Source organism: Rana temporaria, chromosome 6 (genome assembly GCF_905171775.1).
Source record: "Rana temporaria chromosome 6, aRanTem1.1, whole genome shotgun sequence".
Taxonomy (NCBI): Eukaryota; Metazoa; Chordata; class Amphibia; order Anura; family Ranidae; genus Rana; species Rana temporaria.
The window spans coordinates 204,745,684-204,762,636 of record NC_053494.1 but is presented as its reverse complement, the minus strand read 5'-3'; the positions used below and the strand labels follow the sequence as shown (position 1 = coordinate 204,762,636).

General features: G+C 45.3%; 1 protein-coding gene across 1 annotated transcript in view; it reads left to right on the top strand.

The window, feature by feature from the left end:
- SPEG (striated muscle enriched protein kinase) overlaps positions 1–16,953 on the top strand; it is a 382,864-nt gene that overhangs the window by 289,494 nt on the left and 76,417 nt on the right. Inside the window, exons 19-23 of the mRNA XM_040358128.1 lie at positions 2,662–2,774; positions 4,741–4,909; positions 6,296–6,389; positions 10,139–10,339; positions 15,396–15,456. Coding sequence (XP_040214062.1) covers positions 2,662–2,774; positions 4,741–4,909; positions 6,296–6,389; positions 10,139–10,339; positions 15,396–15,456 — 638 coding nt within the window. The remainder of the gene's footprint in view (positions 1–2,661; positions 2,775–4,740; positions 4,910–6,295; positions 6,390–10,138; positions 10,340–15,395; positions 15,457–16,953) is intronic.

Sequence of the window (16,953 nt, the reverse complement as noted above, 5' to 3'; positions counted from 1 at the left end):
CGGGGAGCGATCGCGAGGGGGTGGCTAGAAACGAATAGCCACGCCGTCGTCCCGGATCGCTCGGACAGCCACGGGAACCGCCGCATGTACCGGGGGGGGGTCTCGATCGGACCCCTGACCCACGTCGAGGCAGGGACGTACAGGTACGCCAATGTACCTGTCCGTGCCATTCTGCCGACGTATATGTACAGGCGGCGGTCCGGAAGTGGTTAAAAAATAGAGTGATTTGGGAAATACTTTATTATGGCTCCTAGACGGAAGTCATTGGCCCGGATTCAGAAAGGAGTTACGTCGGCGTATCTCCGAATGCGGGCCGTCGCATCTCGGAGCCTGATTCATAGAATCAGATACGCCTCAATGTTGCCTAGATACGAACGGCGTAAGTCTCCTACGCCGTCGTATCTTAGGGTGCATATTTACGCTGACCGCTAGGGGCGCTTCCGTAGATTTCTGCGTAGAATATGCAAATGAGATAGATACGGCGATTCAGAAACGTACGTGATTTACGCCGTTTACGTAAGGCTTTTTCCGGCGTAAAGTTACCCCTGCTATAGGAGGTGTAGCCAATGTTAAGTATGGACGTCGGGCCAGCGTCGAATTTTGCGTCGTTTACGCTGTAAGCGTAAGTCGTACGCGAATAGGGCTGTGCGTAAGTTACGTTCACGTCGTCTAAGTATTTAGCGGGCGTAATTTACTTAGAAAATTCGACGTGATACTGAGCATGCGCGCGCATGCGCCGTTCGAAAAGTGCGTCATTTACGTGGGGTCACGAAACATTTACATACAACACGCCCCCTACCAGCCTAGTTTGAATTAGGCGGGCTTACGCCGTGTCAGATACACTACGCCGCCGTAACTTAGAGCGCAAGTTGTTTCTGAATACGGGACCTGCCGCTCTAAGTTATGGCGGCGTAATGTATCTGAGATACGATACGCCCGCCTAAAGATAGGCAGATCTTTTTGAATCCGGGCCATTATGTTTTGTTATATATTTTATCCACTTAAAGTGGAGTTCCACCCAAAAATGGAACTTCTGCTTTTCGGAAACCTTCCCCCCTCCTCCGATGTCCCATTTGCCACCTTTCAGGGGGGAGCAGATACCTGTTTAATACAGGTATTTTGCTCCCACTTCCGGGCATAGATAGCAGAGCCACCTGCGGCTATCTAAGCCCCCCCAATGTCTTCTGGGAGACACACAGGTCCCAGAAGACAGCAGTGACCAGTGGAATTGCGCAGTGCGAGTCGCGCATGCGCAGTAGGGAACCAGGCTGTGAAGCTGCAAGGCTTCACTTCCTGATTCCCTTACAGGAGATGGCGGCGGCAGCAGCACCCGAGAGCTGAGGGACAGATCGGCTTTGGGTGCTGACATCGCAGGCACCATGGACAGGTAAGTGTCCATATATTAAAAGTCAGCAGCTGCAGTATTTGTAGTTACTGACATTAAGAAAAAATGGTGGAAGTCCGCTTTAAGGATAACTTGCCCACAATATACTGTTGAGAGGTGGCCCCTGCAGGCAAAGCAACATACTGGTACATCGCTGCCTGGTTTAGGGTGCGGGCGTGCCCCGCCCCCCGACAACACCCACTGTTATAGTACTCAGCGGGAGTATGGAAGCAGGCCCCGGCCAATTATTTATGGCCAGGACCTGCTGATCAGCTGTGTCCAATCACAGCCCAGAGCCCTGTGTTGGCAATCAACATAAGGCTCTGTACAGAGGGGATGATCTCTGTTTCTTATCCCTGTAAAGCAGGGATAAGAAACATAGAGATCTGTTAGTAAAAGCAGCACACATTACACACAGTTAGGCACACATTTAACCCTTTGATCGCCCCAGATCAGTGATGGCAAACCTTGGCACCCCAGATGTTTTGGAACTACATTTCCCTACACTGCAGAGTGCATGAGCATCATGGGAAATGTAGTTCCAAAACATCTGGGGTGCCAAGGTTCACCATCACTGCCTTAGATGTTAACTCCTTCCCAGCCAGTGTCATTAGTACTGTGACAGTGTATATAGTATTATTACTGATCACTGTATTAGTGTCACTAGTGATGTCAGTGCCAGTTAGTTAGTCCCCCCCCCCAGCGTCAGTTAGTGTCAGATTGTCTGCTGCACTATCACAGTCCCATTATAAGTCGCTGATCACCGCCATTAGTAGTTTAAAAAAATAAAAATAAAAAAATCCCACAGTTTGTAGACGCTTTCACTTTCATGCAAACCAATCAATATACACTTATTGATTTATATATTTTTTTTTTCTGAAAGACATGTAGCAGAATACATTTTTGACCAAAATTTACGAAGTAATTCGATTTTTTTACATTTTTTATTGGCTATGTTTTTTTTTTTTTAGCAGAGAGTAAAAAATATTATTATTTTTTCAAAATGTTTTTCTTTTTTTTTTCTTTTATATTGCAAAAAAAAAAAAAAAACAGTGGTGATCAAATACCATCAAAACAAAAGCTCTATTTGTGTGGAAAAAACAATTACTGTATATAAATTTTGTTTGGGTACAGTGTTTTCCTTGACTGCGCAATTACCAGTTAAAATAGCACAGTGCTGACTAGCAAACAATGGCCTGGTCATGAAAGGGGAGTAAAACCATCTGGAGCTCAAGTGGTTATATTTTATTATATTAAATCTCCTTTTTTTTTTACAGAGACGCCCCGTTTTGACTCTATCATGGAAGACATAGAGATAAGAACAGGGGAGACAGCCCGCTGCGTTGTGGTGGTGGAAGGAAAACCAGTACCAGACATCATGTGGTACAAGGTATGTTCAAATCAGCCCCACATCCACCTGATTGGTTTTTGGTCAATTTTATTTCGTATTTTTTTATTCCACAATATTTTATTGGTAAACAAAAATATGTTTAGAATGCTCCTAAACAGAACGTCGGAAGAGCTGTTATCAATTAAGGCCCGTACACACGATCGGATATTCCAACAACAATTGTGTGATGGACGTGTTTTGTCGGACGATCCGACCGTCTGTATGCTGCATGGGACAATTGTTGTCAGAATTTCCGACAACAAATGTTGGATGGCCATGCTCTCAAATTGTCCGACAACAAATGTGTTCCGTCGGATTATCGCATGCTCCAAACCAATGCTAACCATAAGACAACATTAGCAGAAGTTGCCCAAAGGGTGGCGCTAAAGAGCTGAAAAAACACGTAGTTTCATGTATGTTGGCTGAAAAAGTTCTGCCGTCTATATGCAGAACAAGTTCACGGCCAAATCCACGGATTTGTGCGATGGAAGTCCGATCGTGTGTATGAGGCTTAAGACATAAGGTTGGGTTAGGTTGGATCAGTTAAAGTTTAGTGCTCACTATAATAACAAGCCTTCTGTCTAGTGCTAAATTAGATTGGGGTGTGTTTTGTCTATATAATTGGGTATTTAAGTGCTGGTATGATAACTACGATCATTGAGTGCGGTATTTCGCCAACGTAACAAATGACCAAATCTGGACGATTATCAGTGCTCCATGATATTGAGCTCTAGTGGTTACATAAGGTGATTAAAAAGAAACCAAAAGCGAGACAAAAAAAGAAGAAGAAAGGGGATAAGTAAGGGCAGGGTAATAAGGAGGGGTGGGGAGGCGGCGGCGGTGCGTCCGTAAGGGCGAACGGGCGCCGCCCCCTCTCTCCTGCCACCACTCTATCACCATAGATAGATTCTGTGCATTCCATGAATCTTTCTATGGTCGCTGCTGCCACCCCCTATTCAGGCGCCGGGCCCTTTTCTGGGACCGGGATCCTGAATTACAGTGGTGGGGTATTTTTTGGAAGCACCTGATTAGAGCCATAGGCTCTAATAGGCGTCCAAAAAAGGTGAACGGCTGGGCGCTCGCAGTTCACTCATCGTTGTGTTAGGAAAGCAAATGAATATTTGCTTTCCTGACACTGAACCGCCTCTCAGCCAATCAGGTGCTCGGGTCCGTTACCTGTCACCTGATTGGCTGAAACGACAGGCACTGTGACTGGATGCCTATCAGGCGTCCAATCATAACAAAGGATGGTAAGAGAGGACGGGAGAAGACATGGAGGAGCATGGAGGAGACCACCACTGTGACCCGCTGCTCCACCGAGACAGGTAAGTGTCGGGCGAGCGGGGATGCACACTGGCAGCATTTGATTGGCACAGTAGCGGCAATTGATGGGCACACTGGTAGCAATTGATGGGTACAGTGGCTGTGTTTGATGGGCACAGTGGCGGCAATTGATGGGTACAGTGGCTGCATTTGATGGCACAGTGGCAGCATTTGATGGGCACAGTGGCAGCAATTGATGGTACAGTGGCTGTGTTTGATGGCGCAGTGGCGACGTTTGATGGGGTTTTTTTTTCAGTTTGCTTGCGCCCCCACAAAAATGTTGAGCACCAGCCACCACTTAGGGGGGGGGGGGGGGGGTGGTGAGGTGTAGGAAGGGGCATGAAGGGGAAGAGGGGGAAAAAAGGCATAACTACAGTGGTCGCAATTGTGGGTATCGGTTCCACTATATGCTGGCGTTCAGTCACCAGGCTTGGAAACAAAGGCCCCAGCAGGCTCACAGGGAAGGTTTCTTGCACTGGGGCCCTGAAGGTTGTAGTTACGCTTCTGATGATCAGTCAACATTTTCCAGTGACTCACTAACCTCAGACACCTCCAGCAAACACCAATCAGTATTGGTTTCCTTGTGTATGGTCATTTTCATCATCTCAGATACTTTCCTTCTTCCTCTATTCACTTCCTCCAGGACGGTCAGCTGTTGGTGGAGAGCGGACATCTTAACTTTGTGTATGACGATGCGGAGTGCTCCCTGGTCATCCTCAATGCCTCCCCCGAGGACTCGGGAGTATATACCTGCACAGCACGCAACCTGGCCGGCGAGCTCTCCTGCAAGGCTGAACTTCAGGTGTGCGCAGGTAGGTCATATCATTGTCCGGTGTAAAATTATACCTACCAGAGTGTCTGAAAGGACTTTGATAGCCTGTGGGTGGATGCAGCGTGGGTGGATGGATGCAGTGTGGGTGGGTTGATTCAGAGTAGGTGGGTGGATGGATGCAGCGTGGGTGGATGGATGCAGCGTGGGTGGATGGATGCAGCGTGGGTGGGTGGATGCAGCGTGGGTGGGTGGATGCAGCATGGGTGGGTGGATGGATGCAGCGTGGGTAGGTGGATGCAGCGAGGGTGGATGGATTCAGCGTGGGTGGATGGATGCAGCGTGGGTAGGTGGATGCAGCAAGGGTGGATGGATTCAGCGTGGATGGATGCAGCGTGGATGGATGCAGCGTGGGTGGATGGATGTAGCGTGGGTAGGTGGATGCAGCAAGGGTGGATGGATGCAGAGTGGGTGGATGGATGCAGCGTGGATGGATGCAGCGTGGGTGGATGGATGCAGCGTGGGTGGGTGGATGGATGCAGCGTGGGTAGGTGGATGCAGCGAGGGTGGATGGATTCAGCGTGGGTGGATGGATGCAGCGTGGGTAGGTGGATGCAGCAAGGGTGGATGGATTCAGCGTGGATGGATGCAGCGTGGATGGATGCAGCGTGGGTGGATGGATGTAGCGTGGGTAGGTGGATGCAGCAAGGGTGGATGGATGCAGAGTGGGTGGATGGATGCAGCGTGGATGGATGCAGCGTGGGTGGATGGATGCAGCGTGGGTGGGTGGATGGATGTAGCATGGGTCGGTGGATGGATGCAGCATGGGTAGGTGGATGCAGCGAGGGTGGATGGATGCAACGTGGGTGGATGGATGCAGCGTGGGTGGGTGGATGGATGCAGCCATACTGTAAATGCGGCCCACAATTAAATTGAGCTTGACACCCCTGTTCTACATGGATCAGCTGCCCTTACTCAAGATACCCGTGGCCAGAAATGCTGGGGGGGGGGGGGTTTCTTTCAAAGCGATTTCTTAACAAAATAAAGCATGGAGACACGGATGGATGGATGCGTTTGCTTTTGTTTTTGTTTGTTTGCAACTCCAAATCGCAGCAAAACACTTCCAAATGACGCCTCAAACGCGGTGCGATTTTGGCACTAGACAGAATTGCGCGGCAAGACATGCGGTTAAAAATTGCGAGAGGCTTGTCCCCAAAAAGGAGCCGGAGTTCGTTTTGCAGCGACGGATGCGCATAGGGTAGCCCATTGAAGTGGGTGGACTGCCCTATGCGCAGCACTCTTCTGAGTGGCTTGTAAATTGCACTTTAAAAATCACAAGTGGGAACGCAAGTTTTGCCTAACGAGCTCAGCTATTACAGATGTGATATTTGAAGTCTGTCCTTTATATTAATGGTACATTTTTGTACAGAGGATCCTGGAGCCGGGTCAGCAATGGACGAATCGGATGGACTGAAAGCTCGGAGAATGACCGATTACTACACCATTCACAAGGAGATCGGAAGGCAAGTCTTTTCCTGGGTGTGTGAGTGTAATTCTGAGCTGGTACAAATAAACTTTTGTACGGTTTTGTTGACAATTATGGGGTCTAGCCGTAGAAAATTTGCGGTGTGAATGTCTCAATCATATTTTATCGCTATTTTATGTCTAATCCAGTCATGTTCTATGTACGTCAGCTCCATCTAGTGGCCATAAGGCTGTATTTTCACTAATTATGGTATTTCAGGAAAATACCGCCTTATAGCCACTAGATGGAGCTGACGCTCATAGGAAATAAACATATTAGACACAATAAAGTGATTATTTGTGATTGCTTTGTAAATGCTTGAGACATTTGCCTATCAAATTACACTATATTACCAAAAGTATTGGGACGCAGGCCGTTGCACACACATGAACTTTAATGGCATCCCAGTCTTGGTCTGTAGGGTTCAATATTGAGTTGGCCCCGCCCTTTGCAGCTATAACAGCTTCAACTCTTCTGGGAAGACTGTCCACAAGGTTTAGGGGTGTCTATGGGAGTGTTTGACCATTCTTCCAGAAGTGCATTTGTGAGGTCAGGCACTGATGTTGGACGAGAAGGGGTCACATGCCTGATAAAACGTCGCTTTTATTTTTTGATACTTAGGGCCAGATTCTCGTACATCCGCGCAATTTTGTGCGGGCGTAATGTATCTGATTTACGTTACGCCTCCGCAACTTAGACGGGCAAGTACTGTATTCTCAAAGCACTTGCTCCGTAAGTTGCGGCAGGGTAGCGTAAATCGGCCGGCGTAAGCCCGCCTAATTCAAATTTGGATCAGAGGGGCGTGTTTTATGTAAATCTACTGTGACCCGACGTGATTGACGTTTTTCCCGAACGGCGCATGCGCCGTCCGTGGAATTTCCCAGTGTGCATTGCTCCAAAGTACGCCGCAAGGACGTCATTGGTTTCGACGTGAACGTAAATGACGTCCAGCCCCATTCACGGACGACTTACGCAAACGACGTAACTTTTTCAAATTTCGACGTGGGAACGACGGCCATACTTAACATTGGTACGCCGCATTTATGCCTCATATAGCAGGGGCAACTATACGCCGGGAAAAGCCTAACGTAAACATTGTAACTTTACTGCGTCGGTCGGGCGTACGTTCGTGAATTCGCGTATCTAGCTGATTTACATATTTTGACGCGTAAATCAGCTTACACGCCCCTAGCAGTTACGATCCGACGGCGTAAGTCGCCTGTCAGATCTAATGGATATCTATGCGTAACTGATTCTAAAAATCAGGCGCATAGATACGACGGGTCGGATTAGGACTTACTACGGCGTAAATGGCGCTGCGCCGTTGTAAGTCCTTTCAGAATCTGGCCCTAAGTGCTTAAAGTTTTGAACCCAATTTTTGAGGTCCTGGTGTGCTGGGGACACTTCCTTCTCATGATTGAAGTCGGTTCCAGCCGTTGGTCATTTCAGCACCCAATCTAAGATACAGCCGTTTGTGCAGGAACGTGTGTGTTGGGAGTATTGCATTGGAGGATGAGAAGGCCGGGCTCACAGTCTCCTCTCTAATTCGTCCCAAAGGTGTTCTATCAGGTTGAGGTCAGGATTCTGTGCAGGCCAGTCAAGTTCCTCCACCCCAAACTCGCCCATTCATGTCTTTATGGACCTTGCTCTGTGCACTGGTCCAAATAATTTGGTGGAGGGGAGATTATGGTGGGGGGGTTGTTTTTCAGGTGTTGGACTTGGCCCCTTAGTTCCAGTGAAGGGAACACTTAAGGCGTTGGCATACCAAGACATTTTGCATGATTTCATGCTCCCAACCTTGTGGGAACAATTTGGGGACGGCCCCTTCCTGTTCCAACATGACTGCGCACCAGTGCACAAAGCAAGGTCCATAAAGACATTGATGAGCGAGTTTGGGGTGGAGGCACTTAACTGGTCTGCACAGAGTCCTGACCTCAACCCGATAGAACACCTTTGGGATGAATTTGAGCGGAGACTGCGAGCCAGGGCTTCACATCCACATCAGTGCCTGACCTCACAAATGTGCTTCTGGAAGAATGGTCAAACATTCCCATAGACACACTCCTAAACCTTGTGGACGGCCTTCCCAGAAGAGTTGAAGCTGTTATAGCTGCAAAGGGCGGAGCCAACTCAATATTGAACTGTACAGACTAATGGCCCGTACACACGATCCGAATATCGGACGAAAGCGATCGTCCGATGAAGGATCGTATGATTTTCGGATCGTGTGTACACTACTTTCGAGAGCCGATCACGACAGTTCGTCCGATATTATTCGATCGGACATGCACGAAAATTTTCCTCGTACGATGTCAGATCGTACGATATTCATTTAGTCAGTACAGTTGTCGTCCGAAAATACAATACAAATACATTACAACACATGACATCACTTCCAATTATTTTTTTCGGTCGTACGAGAATTTTCGTGACTTTAACTACTTGGGACCCGCTAGCCGTCAATTGACGGCTACAGCGCAGATCCCAAAATCCAAGTGGACGTCAATTGACGTCCGCCCCTTTGGGCGGTCCCCGCGCGCGCTCCAGAGCGCGCAGCGGGGAAAATCTGTGTTGGCCGTGTCCCTTGGACACATCCAATTACAGATCGCCGCGAACGGCCAATCGGAGTGGCCGTTTGCGATGCGATCTGTGCGGCCAATGAGAGATGATCTCATATGTAAACATATGAGATCATCTCTCATTGCCGTTTTACACAGAGACAGCGGTGCTGTCTCTGGAGAGGAGACCGATCTGTGTCTCTTGTACATAGGGACATAGATCGGTCACCTCCCCCAGTCACCCCCCTCCACCTACAGTTAGAACACTTTATAGGAAACATATTTAACCCCTTCCTCACCCCCTAGTGTTAACCCCTTCAATGCCAGTCACATTTATACTGTAATTAGTGCATATTTATAGCACTGATCGCAGTATAAATGTGAATGGCGCCAAAAATGTGTCCGATGTGTCCGCCATAACGTCGCAGTCCCAATAAAAATCGCAGATCGCCGCCATTTCTAGTAAAAAAAAAAAATAATAATAAATAATTATTCTGTCCCCTATTTTGTAAGCGCTATAACTTTTGCGCAAACCAGTCGCTTATTGCGATTTTTTTTTTTTTTTTTTACCAAAAATATGTAGAAGAATACGCATCGGCCTAAACTGAGGAAAAAAAATGTTTTGTTTTTTTTTAAATTGGGATATTTATTATAGCAAGAAGTAAAAAATATTGTATTTTTTTCAAAATTGTCGCACTTTTTTGTTTATAGCGCAAAAAATAAAAACCGCACAGGCGATCAAATACCACCAAAAGAAAGCTCTACTTGTGGGGAAAAAAGGACGTCAATTTTGTTTGGGAGCCACGTCGCACGACCGCGCAATTGTTCGTTAAAGCGACGCAGTGCCGAAAGCTGAAATTTCACCTGGGCAGGAGGGGGGTATATGTGCCCAGTAAGCAAGTGGTTAATAACCTATTTCACTTTACTTGCGACTATTAAGCGAAAAAAGTCGTACGATCCGTCGTACGATATTCGGATCGTGTGTACGGGCCATAAGACTGGGATGCCATTAAAGTTCATGTGAGTGTAAAGGCAGGCGCCCCAATACTTTTGGTAATATAGTGTATTTGTATATAGACAGGTTCTCATCTTGTTTGTGTGTGCTGAAGTTTGCTGCTGTTAGTTGTTGATGTTGTTTCATTCGGTGTAGAGGGACAAAGTTTTATTTGCAGTGTCTCTTGTGTCTCAGAGGTGCGTTCTCCTACGTCCGCCATGTGCTGGAGAAGAGAAGCGGTCTGGATTTTGCAGCCAAATTCATTCCATCGCGGGGGTCATCCAAGGAGAAGGCGAGGAGAGAGATGAAAATACTGTCCCAGATCAGCCACGAGCGGATTGTTTATTTCCACGAGGCGTTTGAGAAGCGAAGCGCGCTAATCATCATCATGGAGCTGTATCCATTGCAGGCCACATATTTTCACATTAAAAAAGAGATTGTATAGGGATACACTGTACACTAAAAATCGGGAATGACAATGTGTGTTTTCCAGAAATGAGTCCCCTTGATCGCCCCCTAGTGGTAACCCCTTCCCTGCCAGTGACATTTATACAGTAATCCATGCATATTTATAGCACTGTTCGCTGTATAAATGTCAATGGTCCCAAAAATGTGTCAAAATGGAACGATGTGTCCGCCATAATGTTGCAGTCATGATAATAATCACAGATCTCAGCCATTACTAGTAAAATAAAAAATAATAATAAAAATTCCATAAATCTATTCCCTATTTTGTAGACGCGATAACTTTTGCGCAAACCAATTAATATACGATTATTGCTATTTTTTATTTACAAAAATATGTAGAAAAATACACATTGGCCTAAACTGATGAAGTAATTAATTTTATTTTTTATTTTTTGGGGGGATATTTCTTATAGCAAAAATGATAAAATATTGTTTTTTTTTTTCAAAATCTACGAGACCACCCTCCCCCCCAGTTAGAATCACTCCCTAGGACACACTTAACACCTTGATCACCTAGTGGTTAACCCCTTCCCTAACAGTGTCATTTACACAGTAATTAGAGCATTTTCAGGGCCGATCCTAGGCAGGGTGCACAGGGTGCATTGCACCCAGGCGCCTGCAGAGGTGGGGGCGCCAAACGTCTAACAGAAGCCCTCTTTGTTTCCATCACAGAGGCTCTTCTCCAGGTCCCAATAAAGTACTCCGCTTCTCTTCCTGTATTTTGTTTACTGTTAAAAGATCATGTAAGGATCCCAGGTTAATGAAGACTTTGTGGGGGAGCATCTCTGTGGTTAAGTCATTGCCATAGAAACTTTTGTAAAGGGGAGGAGTTAGTAAAATGACGACGCCCATGTGGGGGCGCCAGAAAAATTTCTGCATCCAGGAGCCTGTGACCCTAGGATCGGCCCTGTGCATTTTTATAGCACTGATAGCTGTATAAATGTGAATGGTCCCAAAATAGCGTCAAAAGTGTCCAATGTGTCCGCCATAATGTCGTAGTCCCAATAAAAATCGCAGATCTCCCCCATTACTAATTAAAATAAATGTATAAAAAAAATGCCATAAAACTATCCCCCATTTTGTAGACGCTATAACTTTTGCGCAAACCAATCAATATACGCTTATTGCGTTTTTTTTTTTTTACCAAAAATATGTAGAAGAATTAGGCATATGCAAAAGGGAAAAATGTGTTTTGTTTCGTTTTAATTTGTTATTTAATTAATTTTGTTAAGTTAGATTCTTTACATGTGTTAAATTCTTTTTCGGAATTCGTTCGTTTTCGACCAAATTTAGAAAAATCCGGTCGGATTCGAAAATATTTCGATCGGATTCGATAATATTTCAATCGGATTCTAAAACAAATTCTATTCGAATCGAATTCGAAAACAATTCGATTCGAAAACAAATTCGAATGAAAAATGAAAGCAAATTTGAATCAAAATGCGAAATTCATATAGAATGAACTCAAATTCAAATAGAAAAATATTAGAATAGAGCAGAAAAAAATATATTTATATATTTATATATATATATATATATATATATATATATATATATATATATATATATATATATATATATTTTAGTATTCTACTCTAATTCTAATATTTTTCTATTCGAATTTGAGTTCATTCTATATGAATTTCGAATTTCAGAAAATGGAAGATAGATAGAAGAAGCCAGGTCATATTCTATTGTATTTGATTACATTCTATTAAATTCCATTCTGTTCTTTACTATTCTTTGATTTTCATTCTATTGTTTTATTATTTTATATTCTATTTTATTGTATTCTTTTTTAGAAATCAATTTATATTTTTTAGATTTTGATTCAAATTTGCTTTAAATTTTCATTCGAATTGTTTTCGAATTCGATTCTAAAAGAATTTGTTTTTGAATTCGATCGAATTTCGTCCGCAGGTTTTCGATTCGAAAACGTTTGTTCGGATTCGGTTAAATTCGTTATATTACAATTCGGGAATTTGTATGCATCCGAATGTCCGAATAATGAAAAATGTGTCCAAATTTCGATTCGGAACGAAACGAAATGCACATGCCTAAGAAGAATACGTATCGGCCTGAACTGAGAAAGACATCTTTTTTATATATATTTTTAGGGGATATTTATTATAGCAAAAAGTAAAAAATATAATTTTTTTTCAAAATTGTCGCTCTATTTTTGTTTATAGCGCAAAAACTAAAAATCGCAGAGGTGATCAAATACCACCAAAAGAAAGCTCTATTTGTGGGAAAAAAAGGACGCCAATTTTGTTTGGGAGCCACGTCGCATGACCGCGCAATTGTCAGTTAAAGCGACGCAGTGCCGAAGTGCAAAAAATGGCCTGGTCTTTGACCAGCAAAATAGTCCAGGGCTTAAGTGGTTACACACATGGGGGTAGATTCATAAAGAAGTTGCGCTGGCGTATCTATTAATACGCCACGTAACTTCTAGGATGCTGTATTCAGAAAACAAGATACGCCGGAATTTGGCTAAGATCCGACTGGCGTAAGTCTCTTAAGCCGTCGTATCTTAGTTGCATATTTACGCTGGCCGCTAGGTGGCGCTTCCGTCGATTTCCGCATCGAGTATGCAAATTAGGTAGATACGCCAATCCACAAACGTACGTCCGGCCGGCGCATTTTTTTACGTCGTTTCCGTAAGGCTTTTTCCGGTGTAAAGTTACCCCTGCTATATGAGGCGTAGCCAATGTTAAGCATGGACGTCGGGGGAACCTTCATATTTTCCGTCGTTTACGTTGTTTGCGTAAAACGTTCGCGAATAGAGCTTTGCATAGAATGACTTTCACGTCGAAAGCATTGGCTTGTTGCGGGTTAATTTCGAGCATGCGCACTGGGATACCCCCACGGACGGCACATGCGGCGTTCAAAAAAGACGTTGATTACGTGGGGTCAATAGGAATTATCATAAAACACGCCCCCATCTCATCCATTTGAATTGCGCGCCCTTACGCCGACACAGCTACGCTACACCGCCGTAACTTACGGCGCAAATTCTTTGAGGATACGGAAATTACGCTGTAAGTTACGGCGGCGTAGTGTATCTGAGATACGCTACGCCGGACGTATTGATGCGCCAGGGTATGTGGATCTGGCCCAATATTTTTTACTTTTTGCTATAATAAATATCCAATTTAAAAAAAATAAAAAAAATTCTTCTCAGTTTAGGCCGATGCGTATTCTTCTACATATTGGTTTGCGCAAAACTTATAGCGGCTACAAAATAGGGGATAGAATTCAGATTTTTTTTTTTTACTAGTAATGGCGGCGATCTGCGATTTTTATCAGGACTGCGACATTATGGCCACACATCGGACACTTTTGACACTATTTTGGCACCATTCACATTTATACAGCGATCAGTGCTATAAAAACGCAATGTTAATGTATAAATGTGATTGGCAGGGAAGGGGTTAACACTACAGGGCAAGGAAGGGGTTAAATGTGTACAAGGGACACAGCATCGGTCTCCTCTCTCCCTGACAGGACGTGGATCTGTGTGTTTACACACACAGATCCACGTCCCTGCTCTGTCACGGCCGATCACGGGTACCTGGCGGACATCGCAGCCGCCAGGCATCGGCATCTCAGTGACGCGCCGCCCAGTGGCCGGAGGACCAGAGGCCGTAAAAAGACGGCCTCCCGGCATTGTAGAGCCACCTTGTGGCCGTCTTTTGACAATGGCCCGGGTCTGAAGAAGTTAAAGAATCTCAGGCTGAGACTTTGAGATGAAATATGCATAAAAAATGGTAGAATGCCAATGTATAAAATAACATAAGTGAGGATGTACGGCAGCGGTGCCCAACCTTTTGAAGATCAAGGGCCACTTAAGCGACTTGGTAACCGGTCGCGGGCCAAATTGAGCGGAGCAGCTGGATGGCAGCCCACTCTACTCTAAAGAGCCCACTCTACTTGGATTGGAGGTAGGCGTTTGTAAACACAAGCCCATTTACATCTGCCACTCCTTAGAGGTGAATGGATGGCTCGAGTGGGTCGGACTGACTGTGTGAAGGGGGCCTAAGGCTGCTTTCACACTGATGCTCTGTTGTTTACCCGCACCAAAAGTGCAGCACAGTTCACCTGTGGCTCTCCTGTAGGTTAACTGCACTTTGCCATAGACTTCTATTATATCCTATAGATGTGGTGCACTTTCAGAAAGCACACAAAACACAGGTAATAGAAGTCTATGGCTCAGTGCAGGTAACCCTAAGGCCTAGTACACACGAGAGGATCGATCCGCGGAAACGGTCCGGAGGTCCGTTTCCGCGGACAAATCCTCTGGCGGATTTTGATCTCATGGTTGTACTAACCATGAGATCAAAATCCGCACTGAATTCCATCCGCTGTGACGTGTCGCGCCGTCGCCGCGATGATGACGCGGCGACGTGCGCGACACTGTGATATAAGGACTTCCACGCATGCGTCGAATCATTACGACGCATGCGAGGGATGGATTCGGACGGATTGATCCGGTGAGTCTGTACAGACCAGCGGATCAATCCGTTGGACAGGATTCCAGCGGATCGATTTCTTAGCAAGTTAAGAAATTTTGATCCGCTGGAAATCCATCTGCCTGAAAAATATCCGCGGATAAATATCCGCTGGATCGTACACACCAGGGGATCTATCCGCTGAAACCGGTCCGCGGATAAATTCCAGCGGATAGATCCTCTCGTGTGTACGGGGCCCCAGGTGCACTACTCTGCACCTGTGGATCAGATTGAAACCACTGCAGAACAGATATTCCCATATATATATATATATATACATACACTGTGATTTTAGTAATAAACGTACCTTTATTAACAGTATTCTATTTTATTACATCCCAGAGCAGGAGGTCGCGGGCCACATCAGAGGGCTCCGCGGGCCAAATGTGGCCCCCGGGCCACTGGTTGGGCACCCCTGATGTACGGTGTATTGTAGCCACCAGTTTGTGTTCATATTATTCCTTAACTGGCTGCAGATGTTCCAAGGAAGAGATTCTGGACAGAGTGGTCAGGAAATCTATAGTGCATGAATCAGAGGTGAGTACAGCACATATATATATATATACGTGGTGTTTGTATTGCAGAAGACGGCTACAGTGCCTTGAAAAAGTATTCATACTCCTTGAAATTTTACACATTTTGTCATGTTACAACCAAAAACATAAATGTATTTTATTGGGATTTTATGTGATAGACCGACACAAAGGGGGTTATTTACGAAAGGCAAATCCTCTTTGCACTACAAGTGCAAACTACAAGTGCAAAGTGCACTTGAAATTGCACTGAAAGTGCACTTGGAAGAGCAGTCGCCGTAGATCTGAGGGGGACATGCAAGTAAAATAAAAAACAGCATTTTAGCTTGCACATGATTGAATGATAAAATCAGCAGAGCTTCCCCTCATTTCAGATCTACCCCTCAGATTTATAGCAACTTCACTTCCAAGTGCACTTTGCACTTGTAGGTTGCACTTGTAGTGCAAAGTGGATTTGCCTTTCGTAAATAAAAAGTGTGGCACATAATTGTGAAGTGGAAGGAAAATTATTAATTTTTTTTTATTTATTTTTTACAAATAAATATGTGAAAAGTGTGGGGTACATTTGTATTCAGCCCCCTTTACTCTGATACCTCTAACTCTATTCTATTCTATAAAGCAGACTGAGTAGGAATCGTCATCTTATTTCACTTTTATAGCTTACAGTATTTATTACAATATGTTTCCATTTCAAATTCTTAATTTTTGAATTTGAATTCATATTCAAATTCAGATAATTTGTTATAATTTTTTGGATGGGGGATCAGAACAGGGAGACAGGATCAGGTTACAGGTTCAGGATCAGATCACAGGCAAGCAGATCAGGGCGCAAGGACGATACCAAGGCAATGAGAGCCATCATCAGCCGGGTATTTATGTGAATGCCTGTAATTGGCCTCAAGTGCTGTCTGCTCCACACTGCCGGGATACACCCGCTGGTGGACACCGGTACTACGGCCCAAGGATCCAACAGTGCCACCAGCAGCTGAGTCCTCTAACTACAGGTCCTGAGTGTAGGAAGACACCCGCTGGTGGACACTGGTACTGCGATCCAAGAGACCGACAGCGCCACCAAATCTTTCCTGACAACAGGGGCGGACTGACCATTGAGGTACTCGGGCACTGCCCGAGGGCCCCATGCCACTAGGGTGCCCCTTTAGGGTTGCCAGGCTCATTAAAACCAGGGACAGTATGTAAAAATCTGTGTTTTTCTTACATCTGTCCCTGGCCTGATATGTCCAAAACCGACATGCTTTTGATGTGAAAAATCCTGAGATTTTAGCTTCCCCGCCTCTGTAATGCCTCCTGGCTTGGTGGCCATCTGTAAGCCCGGGGCCCCATAATCTTTTATTGCCCGGGGGCCCCATGAGTTGTCAGTCCGCCCCTGCCTGACCACACTATAGGCTTGTAGTAACAGGTGAGCAGGCCCAGTGTGTAGAGCAACACGTAATGACATTGTGTGGGCGAGCCTCCGCACACTGGGCCTGCTCACCTTCTTCTA